At 46.6% G+C, this 17,350-nt stretch overlaps 1 protein-coding gene across 1 annotated transcript in view; it reads right to left on the minus strand.

The window, feature by feature from the left end:
* The window catches only part of LOC129783028 (transitional endoplasmic reticulum ATPase), a 34,371-nt gene extending 21,628 nt beyond the window's left edge, over window positions 1–12,743 (minus strand). Inside the window, exons 1-3 of the mRNA XM_055792684.1 lie at window positions 12,544–12,743; window positions 1,285–1,396; window positions 122–294 (exon numbers count right to left, since the gene is read on the minus strand). Coding sequence (XP_055648659.1) covers window positions 122–294; window positions 1,285–1,396; window positions 12,544–12,560 — 302 coding nt within the window. The 5' untranslated portion in view covers window positions 12,561–12,743. The remainder of the gene's footprint in view (window positions 1–121; window positions 295–1,284; window positions 1,397–12,543) is intronic.
* Between the last annotated feature and the right edge of the window lie 4,607 nt (window positions 12,744–17,350).

Below are 17,350 nucleotides of genomic sequence, written 5' to 3' on the forward strand. Positions count from 1 at the left end.
GGAAGATATAAGAATACTTCCTGAAGACCCCCTGCCTCTGCTACAGACTGAATCAATTCAGAGCCAGCACACAAATTTAGGCAACCCAGGGATATACAACAGTTAGCAAAGTAGTCCTCACCTGATCACATCACCCAGGCGCACTCTCAGGTTGTTGCGAACAACTCTATTCATGCGAATCTTCTCATCTGAGCAGGTATCGTCTGACAGAACAATGCAGACTGCTTCTCTCCTTTTCTTTCCTTTTAGCAGAACAGTGTCTCCTCTGAACAGTTGCAATTCATCCATTTTTGCCTGTAAACAATAACAGCATTAGGACAAGCTTTCGACAAAACAAAAATTGAAGGAGAGTTATTGAATTTGAAGAATTACATCTTGGAAGCAATATACTAGATCTGCAAAGACAGAAGTTCCCACAACACCCAGTCAAGAGCTAACCCTGAAGCCAGACTAAGGACACAAGCTCAACTGAATCATAAAAGTTGAGAATCAAAATATATTTTATCATGGAAGAGCGTTAGAAAACAAGACAACCTACCTCCCCCATCTTGGTTTCAGCTGGGATGGAGTTAATTTTCTTCTTAGTAGCTGGTGCAGTGCTGTGGTTTGGCTTTGGTGTGAGAACAATGTTGATAGGACACTGATGTTTTTAGTTGTTGCTGGGTAATGTTTATACTTTGTCAAGGACTTTTCAGTTTCTTGGGCCTTGCCAGCAAGAAGGCTGGAGGGGCACTGGAAATTGGGAGGGGACACAGCCAGGACAGCTGACCTGAACCAGCCAAAGGGATACGCCATACCATAGAACATCATGCTGAGTATATAAACTGGGGGAAGAAGGGGGAAGAAGAAGGAAGGGGGGGGAGGGCATTCAGAGTGATGGCATTTGTCTTCCCAAGTAACCATTATGTTTGATGGAGCCCTGCTCTCCTGGAGATGGCTGAACACCTGCTTGCCAATGAGAAACGGTGAATGAATTCCTTGTTTTGCTTTGCTTATGTGCACAGCTTTTGCTTTCCCTATTAAACAGTCTTTATATCAACCCATGAATTTTCTCACTTTTACCCTTCCGATTCTCTCCCCCATCCCGCTGGGGGGAGGGGAATGAGCAAGTGGCTGTGTGGTGCTTAGTTGCTGGCTGGGATTAAGCCACAACACTCCCTCACTTGTAACTGCTGCAGCTTCTGATAAAAATACTTAGGTTCGTGTTGCAAAGCTACATTTCAAGTTAATAGCAACCGCTTGTGTATTACCAGATTAAATGCTTTGCTTTTATAGATTACGCACCTGGGAGAGTGACACAACACTGTTGTCTTCATTGATGGCTTCATCAACAATTAACCGATTGGGCCTGTTCTTCTGCTTCAGAATAGCAGTTGATAAGTCATCTACTTTGGAACTGGCAAAAAAAACATAAGTCAATGAGTCCAAGTGATATTGCTATCACCTTTCCAGCCACCTCTGTTTTGTTCTCCATTTTCTATGAGTTTCATTGTTGTCTTGTCTTTTAAACACTATACTTGTTTAAGACAAAGGAGAATATTATTCTGAGGCACCAGTTTCAGGAGTTCAATGCAGAATGTGTTCTGTCACTATATATAATTACTTTACTAGCCTCAAATGGAAATAGCTATGGAACTATATATGAAAAAGTGACCAGTGAGATGTTGCTAATTGCAAGATGTTTTGCCTAAAAGAATTAGTCAGACTCATCTGAAATCACATGTAACCACTGCCACCAAAACAAAAGTTCAAGTCTATTTGGCATCAAATCCCAGATAAATAGGGGAATTAAAGGACAATGCTGCAGCTCCCCTGACAGGAAGAATTGTAAGAGTTCCAGGGGTCCTCAAACTTTTTAACCAGGGGGCCAGCGCTGATGAAGGGGCAGGCAGTCATCTGCGGCTGCTTGGTTCCCCCCACCAACCCCCGGTGGGGGGGTTCTGTAAATACCGGGGGCCGGATTGAGGACCCTGGGGGGGTCCGTATCTGGCCCGCGGGCTGTAGTTCGAGGACCCCTGGGTTAGCCTTTCAAGGCTCATTAGTTAAACCTAACAAGCCAGTAGAAATATTCAAGTGCTCATGAAAGATGGGTGGTTTTTTGTTGGGTTTGGGTTTTTGGGGGGTTTTTTTTGTTTGTTTTTTTTAATATAAGCACCTTTCCATAATACCTACACAGGAGTCACTGCAGCTCTAGCCTACTACACCACAAGAAATATGACAGATAATTTGTTTGCCTTGACAAAACTGAGCACAACAAACAGCAAGGAAATGGGAGAAAGTAGCATTAAGTGATTTCCTTCAAAATCAAATACAGCAAATAATTCGCATTATGAAAGAAATATGAACTTGAACCAACCAGTTCCCAAGGAGCTCTTAGAAGTTGTACATTCGCCAGCCACAACAGCAGTAGACTGTTTTAACTTCCCTTGGTGGGCGCATCCGACTACTCTCTCAAAGCAGCCCAGATGTGCCAGTGACTAAGGTCAGAACAGAAAACTCTGCAGAGTTTGGTTTGATTCACACCAAAAAGAAAAAAGTCTTCTTTTGTCCTGAGCAAGCAGCAAGCACCAGCAAAGAGTAGGAAGCTTTGTGGACAACAGCGTTGGCCATACACTTTGGCTCCGTTTCACTATTTTAGGGACAAAATAACCAGAAGAAATCAAACCTTGAGTGGAAGCGGCAGAGCAAGCAGCTACACAGTACAAACACAAACTGGCAGCAGTGTGTCACTTGGCATGCTCAATGCACTTTTAAAAATACATCAGAGGTGACATACCTAAAGTGTGATGTTACCTGAGATGCCCCCAACCCTCAAGATAAAGATTTTTCCCAAGACAGACTATGCAGTATTGGCTCCTTTCTCTGACACATAAAAGGGGGAACACTTCCAAGCAAGCCTATGAGGACAGCTAGCTTGTTTCCAAAAGGTTCTTAAGCTTCGTATGAAAGGCAATATTATTTTAAGTGAACAAAAGGAGGAGTGGTAAAAACATATCTTTCCAGAACTGCCAGCATTGGGAAAGTCACCTTTTTCCTCACTTCATTAAAGAGTGCAAGAGGTAAGAAATTGACATCAATCCCTTTCAATGACTATGTGAGATGTTACAGATCCATTCTCTAAACCTAAAAAGACACAAGAAAGCTCCTACTTGGATGTATCCAGCAGCCTCATTAATTCCATCTTCAACCTAAAGTGTGGTCTTGGTAAAGTCCTAAAAGGTCTGGTATTTCCAGGAAAACTGAGAACGCAATACATTGTCAGACCAGACAGGATCTTGTGATTAAAACAGTGGATAAAAACAACCACCTACTTGTAAGGACTTGGCCTCATCATTAGTTCCTGTATTGCAGAATGGCTGTGTGATCATGGCCATGACTCCCTTAAAGATCTTTGTGAAACAAAGTTAGCGTAAGTTAGCTGAAGCAGGCCTTGCAGCTATGCTGAGGCATGCTGATAAGGAAGCTGAGAAAAACACTGACCTTGTGCCTAATGTTGTAAATAACTTTGAGGAATTCGCGTAGACAAGAGAGGAAAAAAAAAATGTAGCTAGCTATCCGCAGAAACCGCAAGTAGGAGGACGTATGAAAATGTAACCCTTTAGAGCTTAGCCAATCAGCAGATGACTAGTAGGCATAATTAACTGGAACTGTATATAAGACATAATCGCGCCGTAATAAATCGAAGCTTGCTCTATCACTCATATTGAGTCGGCCGCATGCTTCCCCTCGCTCGTCAAAGTGGCGCCCGAACAGGGACCCCTAACCTTGTTCTTCACCGGACAGCGAGGATGGAGAAGCACTGGTAGCAGCGACCAGAGAGCAGAAGATCGGCTGATGCTGGCATCGTACCCGATCCGTGCTTGAGCCCAGGATAATTCAAGAAGGGGTTCGCCGTCCGTGAGCTGCTACCCAAGGGAAAAGGCTGCAACAAAGAGGACTTTAACAAGTGCACAATGGAAAAAGAGGTAGCGCTAGCACTTTTACAATGCTTTTTAGAAAAGCGGGGGAGTAGGCCCTTTAAAAGATCTGGCCCGGTTAATTGCATTAGGTAAAGCAAAAGGATATTTTGCAGATCCTGAGCATATGTTTGAAGTAGAAGAATGGCGTAATTATGGGGATTGTTTATGGGATTTAGTAATAGATGATGATAAGGCAGCAAAAAAATTGATGAAATCATGGCACGAAGTAACTAATTGTATAAAAAGATATCAAGCAGAAAAGCGCCTTGCTGCAGCAGTAACAAGCCGACTTGCAAGCGCAGATCCTAATGCAGGAAAAATTATGCCATGTGAGAATTACATTCCAATACCCCCTTTATCACAAACAGTGCCCTCTGTACCGCCTATAGAGCCCACTGCACCACCTCCAGACCCTTCGTGTCCTCCGCCCCCCCCTCCGGTGAAGTAGCCTCGCCCCCCCCCCCCCCCCCCCCCCCCCCAGTGCAGTAGCCTCGGGGGGGCCAGAGGGCGGGGACACATCTGACTAAAGTGCTGCTGAGGAAGAAAATAGCAGTGGGCAGTCATTACAAAATTCTAAAAAAAAAAAAAAAAAAAAAAAAAAAAGGAACAAAAAAATACAGTAAACAAACTGGTGCGTTCTACGCACATTAATTGGCAAAAAATAGCACAAGAAGCAGCTGCTCAGGGAATATTTGATATTGCTGAGCAAGTCAACCCCCCACAAGCTTTCCCTGTAACGTATCAGATGAATGCCGCTAACCAAAGACAGGGAACCTGGGAGGCTTTGATTGGAAAATATTGTCAGTTACGTAGTACAGTGAATGAGTCAGGCCTCCACAGTGAGCCCACCAGATATACCTAACTTTATGAAAGGGCCGTTATTGTGCCAGTGTATTCTGGAGAATAGTAACAGTTACACCAAAGGCATTTTAGTAACCCTGCCCTAAGATTCTTCTGTAGAAACAATGCTAGAGCGAATGAGTTGGGTGCCAGTAGGTCAGCAAGCCTTGCTAGTGGAAGCAATCCAAGCAGTAGGGAGAGATTTAGTGCAAGCCCAAAGTCAGGCTTTTGCAGTGCTTGCGCCTCTGCGCCCCCCTGGGGCTACCGCGCCCCCAAAGCCAGCGACCACCACGCGCCGAGACTTCCCCTGCTATCGAGACTTCCCCTGCTATCGATGCGGGAAGCCAGGACATACCCGTGACCGATGTCGACAACGTCAACTGTGGTGCCAAAAGGGACCACACAGCACCAATGTCTGTCGGCAGATGGGAAACGGGAAACCGAGCGCGAGGAGCCGCAGCGCGTCGACCCCAATCGCGACTCCTGTCACCTTCACGACACCCCCTCCAGGAGACATGACCAACTCTTATCGGCAGACACCGTGTTACAACCCGCCACCCGAAGGAGCCTCGGCCTGGACCTGGCAACAGCAGTAGATACAACATTAATTGACAACTGACCACAAAACATCGCAACTCGTGTCCGAGGACCTCTGATAATTAATGGACAAAGTTATGGTGCTCTATTATTAGGGCGGTCTCCTGGTAGTTTAAAAGGGCTGTTGTAAAGTGTGTTGCTTATAGTAATAATTGTTATCATTGCACTCGTATGTTTAAGCTGTGCTCTCTCTTGTATTCAAAAATTACTCAAGCGTGTAACTGCACAAGTTTTGCTTGCACAAAGAGAAAAAGGGGGAAATGTTGCAGAATGGCTGTGTGATCACGGCCATGACTCCCTTAAAGATCTTTGTGAAACAAAGTTAGCGTAAGTTAGCTGAAGCAGGCCTTGCAGCTATACTGAGGCATGCTGATAAGGAAGCTGAGAAAAACACTGACCTTGTGCCTAATGTTGTAAATAACTTTGAGGAATTCGCGTAGACAAGAGAGGAAAAAAAAAATGTAGCTAGCTATCCGCAGAAACCGCAAGTAGGAGGACGTATGAAAATGTAACCCTTTAGAGCTTAGCCAATCAGCAGATGACTAGTAGGCATAATTAACTGGAACTGTATATAAGACATAATCGCGCCGTAATAAATCGAAGCTTGCTCTATCACTCATATTGAGTCGGCTGCTTGCTTCCCCTCGCTCGTCATTCCTGGACACTGGAAATTAATTTAGCAGGTAGATTTTAAAACTTAAGCTAAGGGACACCAGAAAGAAACAATTTAGCCTGTTCAAAGTGTAAATGTAAATCATACTCCTCTACACGAGATGTGGATCCAAAGGCGTTTTGATAAGAAACTGCTGCCAGACTTTGGCTACATAACCTGTTACTGAAACTGAGTGGCTGTCCCTCAGGATGCAGAGATTGCTGTGCAGCCTAAAAAAAAAGTCTGGGATATGAGATAAAAATAAATGGAAAAGGAACTGGGCAGCAAGTGGAAGCTTTTGGACCAAAACTTTCAATAAACCAAAAGCTGTATAAATCTGGAAAGAAAGTTCAAATACCTTCCAACACACAGCAATGCTGAACAGCACAGCAAGTAGTCCACTTAGTTCTGCTGAATGTGAGAAAAAAAAAGTTTTAGTACTCAAGAACTGAATCTGCAGTTCCCCAAGAAGCAAGAGCTGGATCAATGTTGTCAGTACACTATCGTACTTAAAGTGATTGAAAAGCTTAGAGGCATTAAAAATGGAATAAAGGTCTCCAAGAAACAGCATGCATACATCTAAATGCATGGGGTTCTGCAAACAAACAAAGGTGTTAAGAAATTACGTGACAGCTACACAGAAGAGTGATGTTATTTCTCCTACAGACAAGGGTAAGGACTTTGACAGACAAGCACTACCCATTTTCCAGTAGCAATTCAGATTATTATGACCACTGTTTGCCCTCATTGCATCTCTCCTGGGGGTTCCTCATGCTGAAACTAAGATAACAGAGCAAAATATGTCTGTGCACCTCAACCACACTCAAACAATCCCTGCCATCTATGCATCAGGAAAGGAAAGCCTGAACTGAAAATACTAAGCAGGAAAGCCTAAGGCACAGGTTGGGGTTCTCTCCTGCCAACTTTCCTATGTGTGCTGGCAAAATTCAGTGAAGGGCAGGACAGAGAGCTAACATAGGTAATTTTTAAAGCTCCTCAATGAGTTTCCTATCAGGGAGGACTTGGTGCAAATCCTCTAGGTCATCTCCCTTACTCATCCCTTTCATCAGCTCCCTCACCCACTTTCCCTCTCACTCCTCAACAAAGAGATAAACTGAACAAAAAATGTAGCTTTAGAGCAGTTTTGGAATTAAAAGGAAATACAAAGCCTGCATCAAAAGCCTGCCCTTAGACAGAGGCCAGAATCGAGGACATAATGGCACAGCTAATGGCCAAACTTGCATATAAAGCGCAACATCAGCAAAATTGAAGTAAACATGCCCTAAAGACCAACAATAATGGGTTCCCAGTTTCCATCCTTAGCCCCCTTTTCTCTCTCAGTAAAGAAGTCCGATAGCTCCATTTGACAGAGGGAAGAGGTTGGGAGGGACATTTTACAACTTTTATCACTTCATTTTTCTCTGTCAGAGCTTCCCTAGTTCAGCATGGTGATAATGCCTAGAGGCTATGCATTGTGGTGGACAGCAGGAGTAGGCTGGAAACTAGGACCATGCATGGCAATCAGTTAGCTGAGGGGAATGTGCTCGAGCTTGTCTAGACAACAATTAACATGATGAGGCATGTTTGCAGAGCACGGGGGAGTGGGAGACGGATGGCGCCAAGGAAAGGTAACACCTTGTGGTTAATTGCTGGTAGTTAACCACCAATCAGGGATTGCCTAGTATGCAATGCTTAGCTTCAAGAACCAATCTGTTTAAAACGCGCAGCTTCTGAAAGTGTATAAAAACTCGTGCTTCTGTACAATAAATTGACATTTGCTTGCATCAAGCTGCGTCCCGTCTCTTCATTCGCCGCAGTGGACAGTATGAAGAATGAGCGCAGAAAGTAATTACTAATTCTTCTGAAAACAACTACCAATCTCCGAAGCTCCACATAAAGTAGGGAACTAAACTGTTCCTGCAAGTCTGTGCTAAATATACAATGAAAAGTCACCAACTCAAAATGATTTCAGCTTCGTTAACAAGCGAACACAGTCATGCTTTTTGTATGGTGGTGTACTTTTTTATCAATACCCTCATGAACTTGCTTCCTAGATAAAACCTGTCAGTGCTTTCTTACCAACCCTGGACCTCAGCATCCATGTTACAGACTGAACTACTTTCCCCAGCTAAGCATCAAAAAAAATCCATACAACATTTTATCCATTGAAGCTAATGAGCAAAATATCTGATGATTGCAGCCACTTACTTGTGGATAACTGGCTAGCTGAAAAAGGTCTCATAGACATAGTCCAGCTGGCTGGACAAAAATGCACATCGCTCTCAGCTTATCTGAAGTAAAGCAAAAATACACTGTCTTTGGCTGTTCTTGTTACACAATAACAGGAAGATTTCGGTGGGAAAAGAATGTTGCAGGTGGGAACAGATAACTACAGAAGAGAAACTAGGGGCGGGCTTGGTATTTAGGCAACTAACCAATAATGAGCTTAACTTTTGTAATATGTATGAGCTAATTATAACAAGGCATAAAAGGTGACTGTAAGGGACAATAAACGAAGTCTGCTGATCACTCATATTGAGTGACTGTGTCTTCCCTCCGTCGCGACAAATGGCGCCCGAACAGGGACCCTAGAGAGGGCTGAACCTGCGAGCCACGGTTCGACGGAGATTCGGGTACCGGTCCTGAAAGCAGCGCAGGAGGCGGAAGGGCACAGTCCCCGCGCCCGGGAGCACCTACAGAGGGTCCCGCCGGCCACGCGTCGCCGAAGTCTCGCAAAGGCTGCAACAGCGCTGACGAAGGTATGGAGAGACAAGCGACGTACGATTCGCTCAAATGCTTTTTAGAAAAGCGGAGCGTTCGGGACATAGATTGTAACAAGGCATTACCCGGGTTATTAGCGTATGGGATAGCATCCGGGACCCCCGCGGCAGCGGCGAGCGGCGGCGCGCAGCCCGGCAGGCCCCGTCCCGGCCGCGGTTTCTCTCCAAGGCGGAACCCACCCCCCTCCGATCGGCGCCATGGCGATGCAAGCGGCCAAGCGAGCTAACATCCGGCTGCCCCCAGAGGTCAATCGGGTCCTTTATATTCGGAACCTGCCCTATAAAATCACAGCGGAGGAAATGTATGATATGTTTGGGAAATACGGACCTATTCGACAAATCAGAGTTGGAAACACTCCTGAAACAAGAGGAACAGCTAAAGCTTCTCAAGGAAAAATACGGAATTGATTACAAACCCACCAAAAAAAAAAAAAGGTGCTTCAGATGTCCCCTACAAGAAATGGGTTTCTGCCTTGAACTAGCAAACATCTCTGTGCTTAAAGAGAAGCCTTTTTGCCTTGATGGAGATAATTTATTCTGTATTCTGTATTTATGCTGTATTCTGAATGTGGAAATTGGTTGGGACTAGGAGGCTGGCTTAAAGGCATTTTGCAAACGGGATTATTATTTTTGATCATTATTGTAATAATAGTTTTTTGATCAAAACCAGCCAAAATTATTTGTAAGCATTAGGCATATCTGAAGAGAATGCCTTTATTTGAATCAGCACTTAAGGTGTAGTTTAGTCTGAGGCTGTGGTTTTATCTGCTTCTGGTGAATTTTTGAAGTGATGAAATCAGAGATACAAGGTATACTAAGAGTTATGAGGTAATAAGGTAATAATCTAAGTAAGGGTGCTGTCTTTTATGTCTACAAGTGCAATATGCTTTTACGTAGCAGAGAGAAACTTTGACAATAATGTTGCTTGAGCGAGATGTGCATGTGACAACTTGGGAAAAGGGATATCACAACTGGAGTGCAACAGTGTTTCTATGTCTGGCAGAGTGAAATCTTTCAAGACCTGAGTTTAGACAGTCTAAAATAAATTGTTAGTATTCAGAAAACCCATCTTAAGCCTCTTTTGCTTACATGGTGTTATGGAAGTCAACTGCTATTGTAGAGAATTAATGATTTTTTAATACATATTAACAAATACTACTATTTTAACTTGAGGCAGTTGAGTGAGAAATACCCACGTGTAGCATTTGAGGGAATGACAGCATAAATCGCACTTACAGTAAGACTGCATTTTTAATTACTGTACTCGTTAAGATTCGATGATGCCATAAGGCTAAGGCCTTTTATCACAGATCGGTTCTGAACTAAAAGGTGTGTGCACATGTAGATATGCACATTTGTGTTATTTTCCTTAATTGGCTACAAAATAATATAATTAGGTCGGGGACTAGATCTTGGGAATATGTCTATTATACTTCTGTTTGTTAAGGAACGTGCATAACACACAGCACCCATGTAGGCTTGGCTTGTGGCATAGTTGTCAAATTTAGCATAGACATTCAGACAGATAAGCAACGTACTCTTCTTGTGTGTATCACCTACAAGCCATTATGGCTTAGTGTGTAAATCTGTATGTAACTATTGAAAAATCCACTTATGAATGTATATAGCTTGGAACTAATTTTTCCCCTTTGTTAATTCTTTGATATCAATGAGGTATTCTTTAGAAAATGTATGGACTGGTTGGTTGCATAAGGGCAGTTGTTATTTGGACAGAAAATTGTTAATGGTCAGGGATTTTCCACTAAAATATTTGCAAATATTCCTAGTCAAACATCAGTTTGGTTTCTTTTTGGGTTTTGAGCTTGCATTAGTCCATGTTCAGAACTTTAAAATTACCTTTGAATTTTTTAAACTTTTTATATCACTGGAACAGAAAGAGCATCTAAATTAAAGCTTCAAGCTAACTTTATTTTTCAAGTATTTCTGGAATTATACTTCTGAACTGAGATTTTATAAGTTGGCTGTGTATTTTCCTGTGTTAAAACGCTGTTATTGAAAATGGTCAACCAAGCCTATGTCGCCCAAAATAAAAACGGGGGAATTGTGGATAACTGGCTAGCTGAAAAGGGTCTCATAGACATAGTCCAGCTGGCTGAACAAAAATGCACATCGCTCTCAGCTTATCTGAAGTGAAGCAAAAATACACTGTCTTTGGCTGTCCTTGTTACACAATAACAGGAAGATTTTGGTGGGAAAAGAATGTTGCAGGTGGGAACAGATAACTACAGAAGAGAAACTAGGGGTGGGCTTGGTATTTAGGCAACTAACCAATAATGAGCTTAACTTTTGTAATATGTATGAGCTAATTATAACAAGGCATAAAAGGTGACTGTAAGAGACAATAAACGAAGTCTGCTGATCACTCATATTGAGTGACTGTGTCTTCCCTCCGTCGCGACACTGGAACAGCACATGACACAGCAGTGAGTTCATACCCACACTCAAGATGCCAAGTTCTCAAAAACCGATTCAGACAGATATGGACACGGAAATGAGACTCTCTTCAGAAACCACACTATTAGCTCTTGCAATGCTACTCTTGGTGTTAAAGCTCAATTCAGCAAGATGGCTGCTAACAATATTGACCCAAAAATTGCAGCTAAAAAGTAACTGTTTTCCAGTTGCAAAGTAACTTTTATTGATTCCTGTGTGGCGAGAACTTTGCAAGAGTAGAAATTTCTTTTTTTAAAGACACTGTTCACCTCACTCAGACTCAAAATATACCTTTGAGACCATCACTTCCATCACAAACTTCTACCACGGACACTAAATTCTTGACACACCTTGCCGGAACTAAGTAGGAGTAAATAGGTCTAAATTGCAGGAGTTGCAAAAGAAAAAGAGAAGATAAACCACGGACGCTAAAGGGACTAAAAAGTGCCTCTGACAAGGGCAACAAGTCACTTAAAGTATTCTTGGATTTGGGAAATTATCTTTAGGTTCTATCTTTAGTCCTCTCAAGGGGCAATGAAGTGGCTTGCACACGTGGGCCGGGAGACCAGTATTACTCAACTAATTTTTGAGAGGCGTAAAAGATGCCCCTCAGCCTGGCACTGAAAACAGATTGAGGCAAGACACCAGAGACAAAAATATAGCCGATTGCCTTAGCTGCCACAGAGGCCAGCCCGGCACAACATATCTGCCTCTTCTAATGCCAAGTCACTTCTAGCCTTGATCCGAGGGCCGCTGCGGACCTGCGGGGGAGGAGGCCGGGACATGCCTCTCCTCCCTCACTGCCCCGCCAGCCGCTCCACCGCTTTCCCCGACGCTCGCGGGACCTGGAAGACAAAGCCCTTCCCGGCTGTGGCCTAGCCCAGGCGGGACGGCCCCGGGCGGGGGCACGGCCAAGGCCCAGCGGGAAGCCTAGCTTGGTCAGGCCTCGGCCCCCTATGACTCGACACTTCCCGGGGAGGCCCATCCGGGCGGGGAGGGAAGAGGAGCGGCGGCGCACGGGGCCCTCCTGAGGGCACGCGCCTGGTCTGGCGCGTGCGAGGAGCGGCCCATCCCCCTCCCAGCTCCACTTCCACCTCCTCAGAGCCTGCATGACACAGCGGGATCGGGGGCCGGATCGGACCCGCCGCCGGGTCCGGCCAGGGCAGTGCCGCACCGCACGGAGGAGTAGTAAGGAGAGGTAGGCCGGGCTCAGCACCGCCGGGCCAAGGCCGCGGCCTGCTAGCGGGTGGCCCACACTTACTCGGATCCTGAGGCCATGGCGCTGAGGAGGAAAGGGGCGAGGGTAGGCGGCCGGCGACGACTCCTCAAGGCGTGCGACAACGAATCTCAGACAATCTCGCGACGATGGCAGCAGGTCAACACACTTCGCGCTGACTGAACCTCAGAACCGACTCATCGGCAGGAAAAGCTCCGCCCCGCGTTGCCTCACCAGCTTAGCAACAGCATGCGCTGATCAATCGGAAATTCTGCCCAGCCACCGCCTAAGCCAATCGGGAAGGCGGAAGCGAGGAAAAAAAAGAACGAGCGCTCTTGTTCCGCTCGCTCTTGCTCCTTCCCCCTCTTCTTCTCCTCGCATAACACCCATCAGCCAATCACAGCACCACCCCTGCCGTGGCTGTTATACAGGGCAACATGGGTCGGGCAGCCAATGGCGAAAATCCAGGCGGAAACGCTCACCATGACGGCCATCCGGGCTAGTCTCGCCTCGCGATTGGCTAGCGCCCGAGGAAAGGGAACCGTGTGGGGAGGATTGCAGTCAATCAGGAGGAATGGGAGGCGGGTACTCGGGGAGCAGCCGGAGTGCGCTAAGCATACCCGGCCTCAGCCGGCGGGTCCGCGCACGAGCAGTGGGGCAAATTGGCCCCGTTGGGGGCGGTCTCTGGGGCAGCCTCGGTGAGTCTTTGAAAGGACGCGTTCCAGAGGCTTCATTTCCCCCCGGGTAAAAGTGTATGGCGGGGTTCGGCCCGGCCCTTCCTCTCCATCCAAAGGTACCTGCGGGCCTCCTTTCTCTGATTTTTTTTTTTTTTGCAAGTTTTCTTTCCCTGATTGATTTATTTTTTTTTTTGGAAGGGCTGGACTACCCCACCAGGCCCTGCTGCAGGACTTATGCTCCCGACCGCTCATCTCAGCGCAGACACTGCCCCATCAGGGGTTTGAAGCCCTAGCTCTCCTTGAACCACCTGAAATACCCCCCCCACAGCTCTTCACCACCACCGGCCACGCCTCTGTGACCTGCTGCCCGCCAAGCACTGCTTCCCAGTCTGTTTGGGCACTCACATCCCCACATCCCTGATACAATACTGTAGTTGCTTCATGAACCTTTGTTCTAGTGTATAAACCCCCTCACTTTTAGTTGTAGGTCAGCTGTGTCCTTGGGGCCAGCTATTGTTTAGGCTTTGTAATTCTTGTATGTAGGCACTAACCATCTAAGGAATTGTTTATCTTAGTCAAGGAATGTGTGAAGTGATGAGAGAGAGTCTGCAGCAGAAAAACCAGGCCGAGCTGGTTCTGTGGTTTGTGAAGGAGTGCCAAGTAAGTGATATGTGCAAGAACTTGGGGGGTCATGGGGCAAACAACGGGATGAAGAGGAAGTAATGCCCACCAGACCCTCAGGACGACCACCTGGAGGCATAAGTGCCAAGGAGTAAAAGGACATTATAATATTAATGAAAGTCCCTGGAAGGCTCATACATATGCAGATAATTCCTGGAAATGTAATGAATATGCATAGCTATGTGACATAAAATGGGACCTGTGAAATAGTTCGGCATGCACATTAGGTGGAGCAATCCCCCATGCATCTGGCACTGCAATAAATAATGCCTGCTTCTTAATGCTACATTGGTGTTAAGGAGTTTTATTCCCAATTTTCGGTGACATCCCCACCTGAGTGATATTTCCTTAGGGCCAGAAACATTGCTGGAGCCAAGTGGCATTGCACTTGCAGCCCTGGCTCTGCTCACATCAGGGGGGAATCATGTGTCAGATGCCTGTTCTCAACCATCTGGTGCTGGCAGGTACTCCCTTGTTTTCTCATAGGTGACTATTAATAATTTAATTACCTGGTGCTCTGTTCCAAGGAGTCAACTAGTACTTGATCCCTGCCTCCTCTCCTGCCCTTCTATTTTTTTAAAGCCCAAGCAGTGAGGTGGGACTGAAGAAGAGCAGCCATGGGGCTCTCCCAACCCAGAGGAGTCTGGCTCTGCTGAATTTAACCTCTTCCAGTAAGGCATTGTCCCCCAACATCTGGGTTTTCAATCCCCTCTGTTCATCCCTTGCTCTCCAAGATATTTTTTCTGAAGGAACTGCAGGGCAAAGCCCACCCAAGGCCCCTTTGGCATTCAGAGGAGACCATAGCAGCTCCTATCTCATGCTTCTGAGCTTTGTCACGTCCTGTTTCCTCTCCCTCAACTCACCCTTTGCCTTGCAGTTTCCAACCATTTCTTCCCTCTTGTGGGAGGCAAGGCTTGCCAAAAGCTTGGCTAATGTGCTTGTGGGACCTTCCTCACCCAAAATTAGCTGCACCAAACACCAGGCAGGAGCAGGTGCCCCTTCACCCCTGCTCAGTGTCACACAAAGGAGCCCAGAGACACCTAGTGCAGTTAGCACAGACACCACCATCCCCCCCCAAGGGACACAGGGGACACACAGGCACGGGTCTCAACACTGCCACCTTTCCTGGCTAGTGCAGGGCAGTAGAAGTCAGACCTAGAGCTGCATGCTTCAGCCAAAACCACTTCTCTGGGCTCCAAACTACCGTGACCGAGTAAAGCGCCAGTATACAAAGCACAGGTAGGACAGATCATCTGACAAACCCTTTGCTTTATGAGACCATCTGGCTCTGACACCAGCTCCCTGGTGCTCCAGGGAGCACAGAGCTGCCCCCACTGCATACAGCAGCATAACCAATGCCAACTTCAAAGGAACGAGGATATCTCTGCCCTCGATCTCCCACAAACCCAGGGCACAGCCCACAAGCTCACAGCAGCTCCAGGCAGCATCAAGACCATGACTGCAAAGGTTCACTCTGGAAAAAGGACACAGTAAAACTTAAACTAAATAAAAGCCTTGGCTCTATTAGAAAAGGAGAACTATTCTGTTTCAGTCCTTTGGGAATCCAGCTTTATCCAAGAGTAATTTTGAGTCTTGGAGGAGTCCTTAAAGGCCTCATGCCAGCCTGGTGCAGGGAGACTTCAGCAGGTGGGGATGAGGAGACTGACTGGGTTAGCTCAAGGGGTCCAGGCTTGTAGTCCCAAGGTAATTCTGTATGCTTCTGGCAAGAGATTCACTGTGTGGGAAGGTCGCCTGCTTCAGACACAAAACCAGGTACGAAGAGAAGGGCCTGAAGGAGAAGGAAATGTTGCAGCATTAAGGACTGCAGCATTCCCTTGCTATGGTCTGACTAGGAAGTTCACTCTCCATGTGCTGCGCAGAGCCCCCAGCTTCTGCCTTCCCATTTGCCATCACAGAACCAGGCTTTGGCTCTGTGTCAGCTCTTTTGAGCCCCGGGGGAGTCCTGCATAGCCACAGCTTGTGGTCTCTCAGAGCAGACATGGAGGGAAGCTCCTCAGACACATTTGAGCTGTGGGTGCAGTCTAGCAGTTGCTGAGCTAAACTGTCCACACAGTTTGAAACATGGGCTATGCTGCTGGAGCTCTCTCATGTGTCCAGCTGAGATCCCACCCATCCCTCTACACACCTTCCCTGCCCTTCCTGCTGCCCATCCTCCCCAGCAGGGCTCTGGGAGAACTTCTGCCAGTGAGCAGCTGCCTCCAGCTTTCAGTTCAGTTTCCACAGGGCCTGTACCAGGTAGGAGGCAGCAGCTGGGTCACCTGCAAGACTCGAAGGGGGATTCAGTCCTTAGCAGAGGAAGAGCAGGTCCCCAGCGCTGCTGTGGATTGCAGAGTGTTGCAAAAGAAGCTTAGAAGCCAGATGAGGGAGGTGAGCATGAGGAGAGGTGGCATAATGGGGAGGAGACCATCCCAGCTGTGTCACAGGCTCTAACTCTGGGGCTGGCAGCTAAGGTAGATGGCATCAGTTCTGTGGCACAGCCAACCACATCTCTGTTTGGACATGGGTTGGGGTTTTCCTTGCAGTCAGGTCTGCACCCCTGAAGGGAGGGATCCTTGGTCAGGACTGGGACCAGAAGGTTTGGCAATTCCTAGTGAAGCTCATGCCCCTACAGTGTGTCAGCACAGCTGGAGCACTGAACAGGGGAGACTGGCCCAAGTGCCCAGGGGTCACCGCTGGGAGCAGCACTAGCTATGCCTGGGCTGTGCTCAGGATACAGACAGCTCCCTGCTCCACTCCCCTCTCCCCTGACAGGCCTCCATACTTGGCCTCTGGACTGCTAGGTACAGACACATGGCTTCCTGCGATGAAGCAAGACTCCATCTCTCTAGCACCTCTGTTCTAGGAAAGCAGACCCTTTCCAAGAGAAAGCTGGCTATACCAGGCTTGGGTTTGGGCAGGAAGAAGAGAAACCTCCAAGCTGTCTCAAGGCACGGGTTATGGGCAGGATTCTGATATACCCCTCTCACAATAGTTTTGATCTGCTTCTCCAGAGCAGTGGGTTGACCAGGCCCCAGAAGAGCATCTCAAGTATGTAACATTGATAGCAGCCCTACTGTAATCCTTGGCATTCAAATAAGCGTGGACTAAAACATGAGACCTTTCTGCTGAAGGCAGCAAAGTAACCCAGGAAAAATTTGTGGAAATCCTCTCTGTTCCTGTTACAGATTTACGTGCACCAGCCACCATAACAGGGTCTGACCCTAGGATCCTACTGATTAATGTAGGTTTCCAATTCCTCTTTTATTAGTTCTCAGGTTACAGCTCAAGCTGGGTGCCTCTGGAGAGGGATCCATACCCCAGATCACACCCCTCAATTATACCTGTACCACCCAGCACTTGATCCCCAAGTCCAATCACTTAATTCTGGTCGGTGATCTCTTGATTTCTTATTGGTTTTCTTTGTTGCTGGGCTGGCCTTCTGAAGTTACCTCATTCTCTTGGAAATGTTTCCTTGCTCCTTATTGTTGACGCGG

The sequence above is a fragment of the Falco peregrinus genome, chromosome W (assembly GCF_023634155.1).
Source record: "Falco peregrinus isolate bFalPer1 chromosome W, bFalPer1.pri, whole genome shotgun sequence".
In the NCBI taxonomy this organism is placed as follows: domain Eukaryota; kingdom Metazoa; phylum Chordata; class Aves; order Falconiformes; family Falconidae; genus Falco; species Falco peregrinus.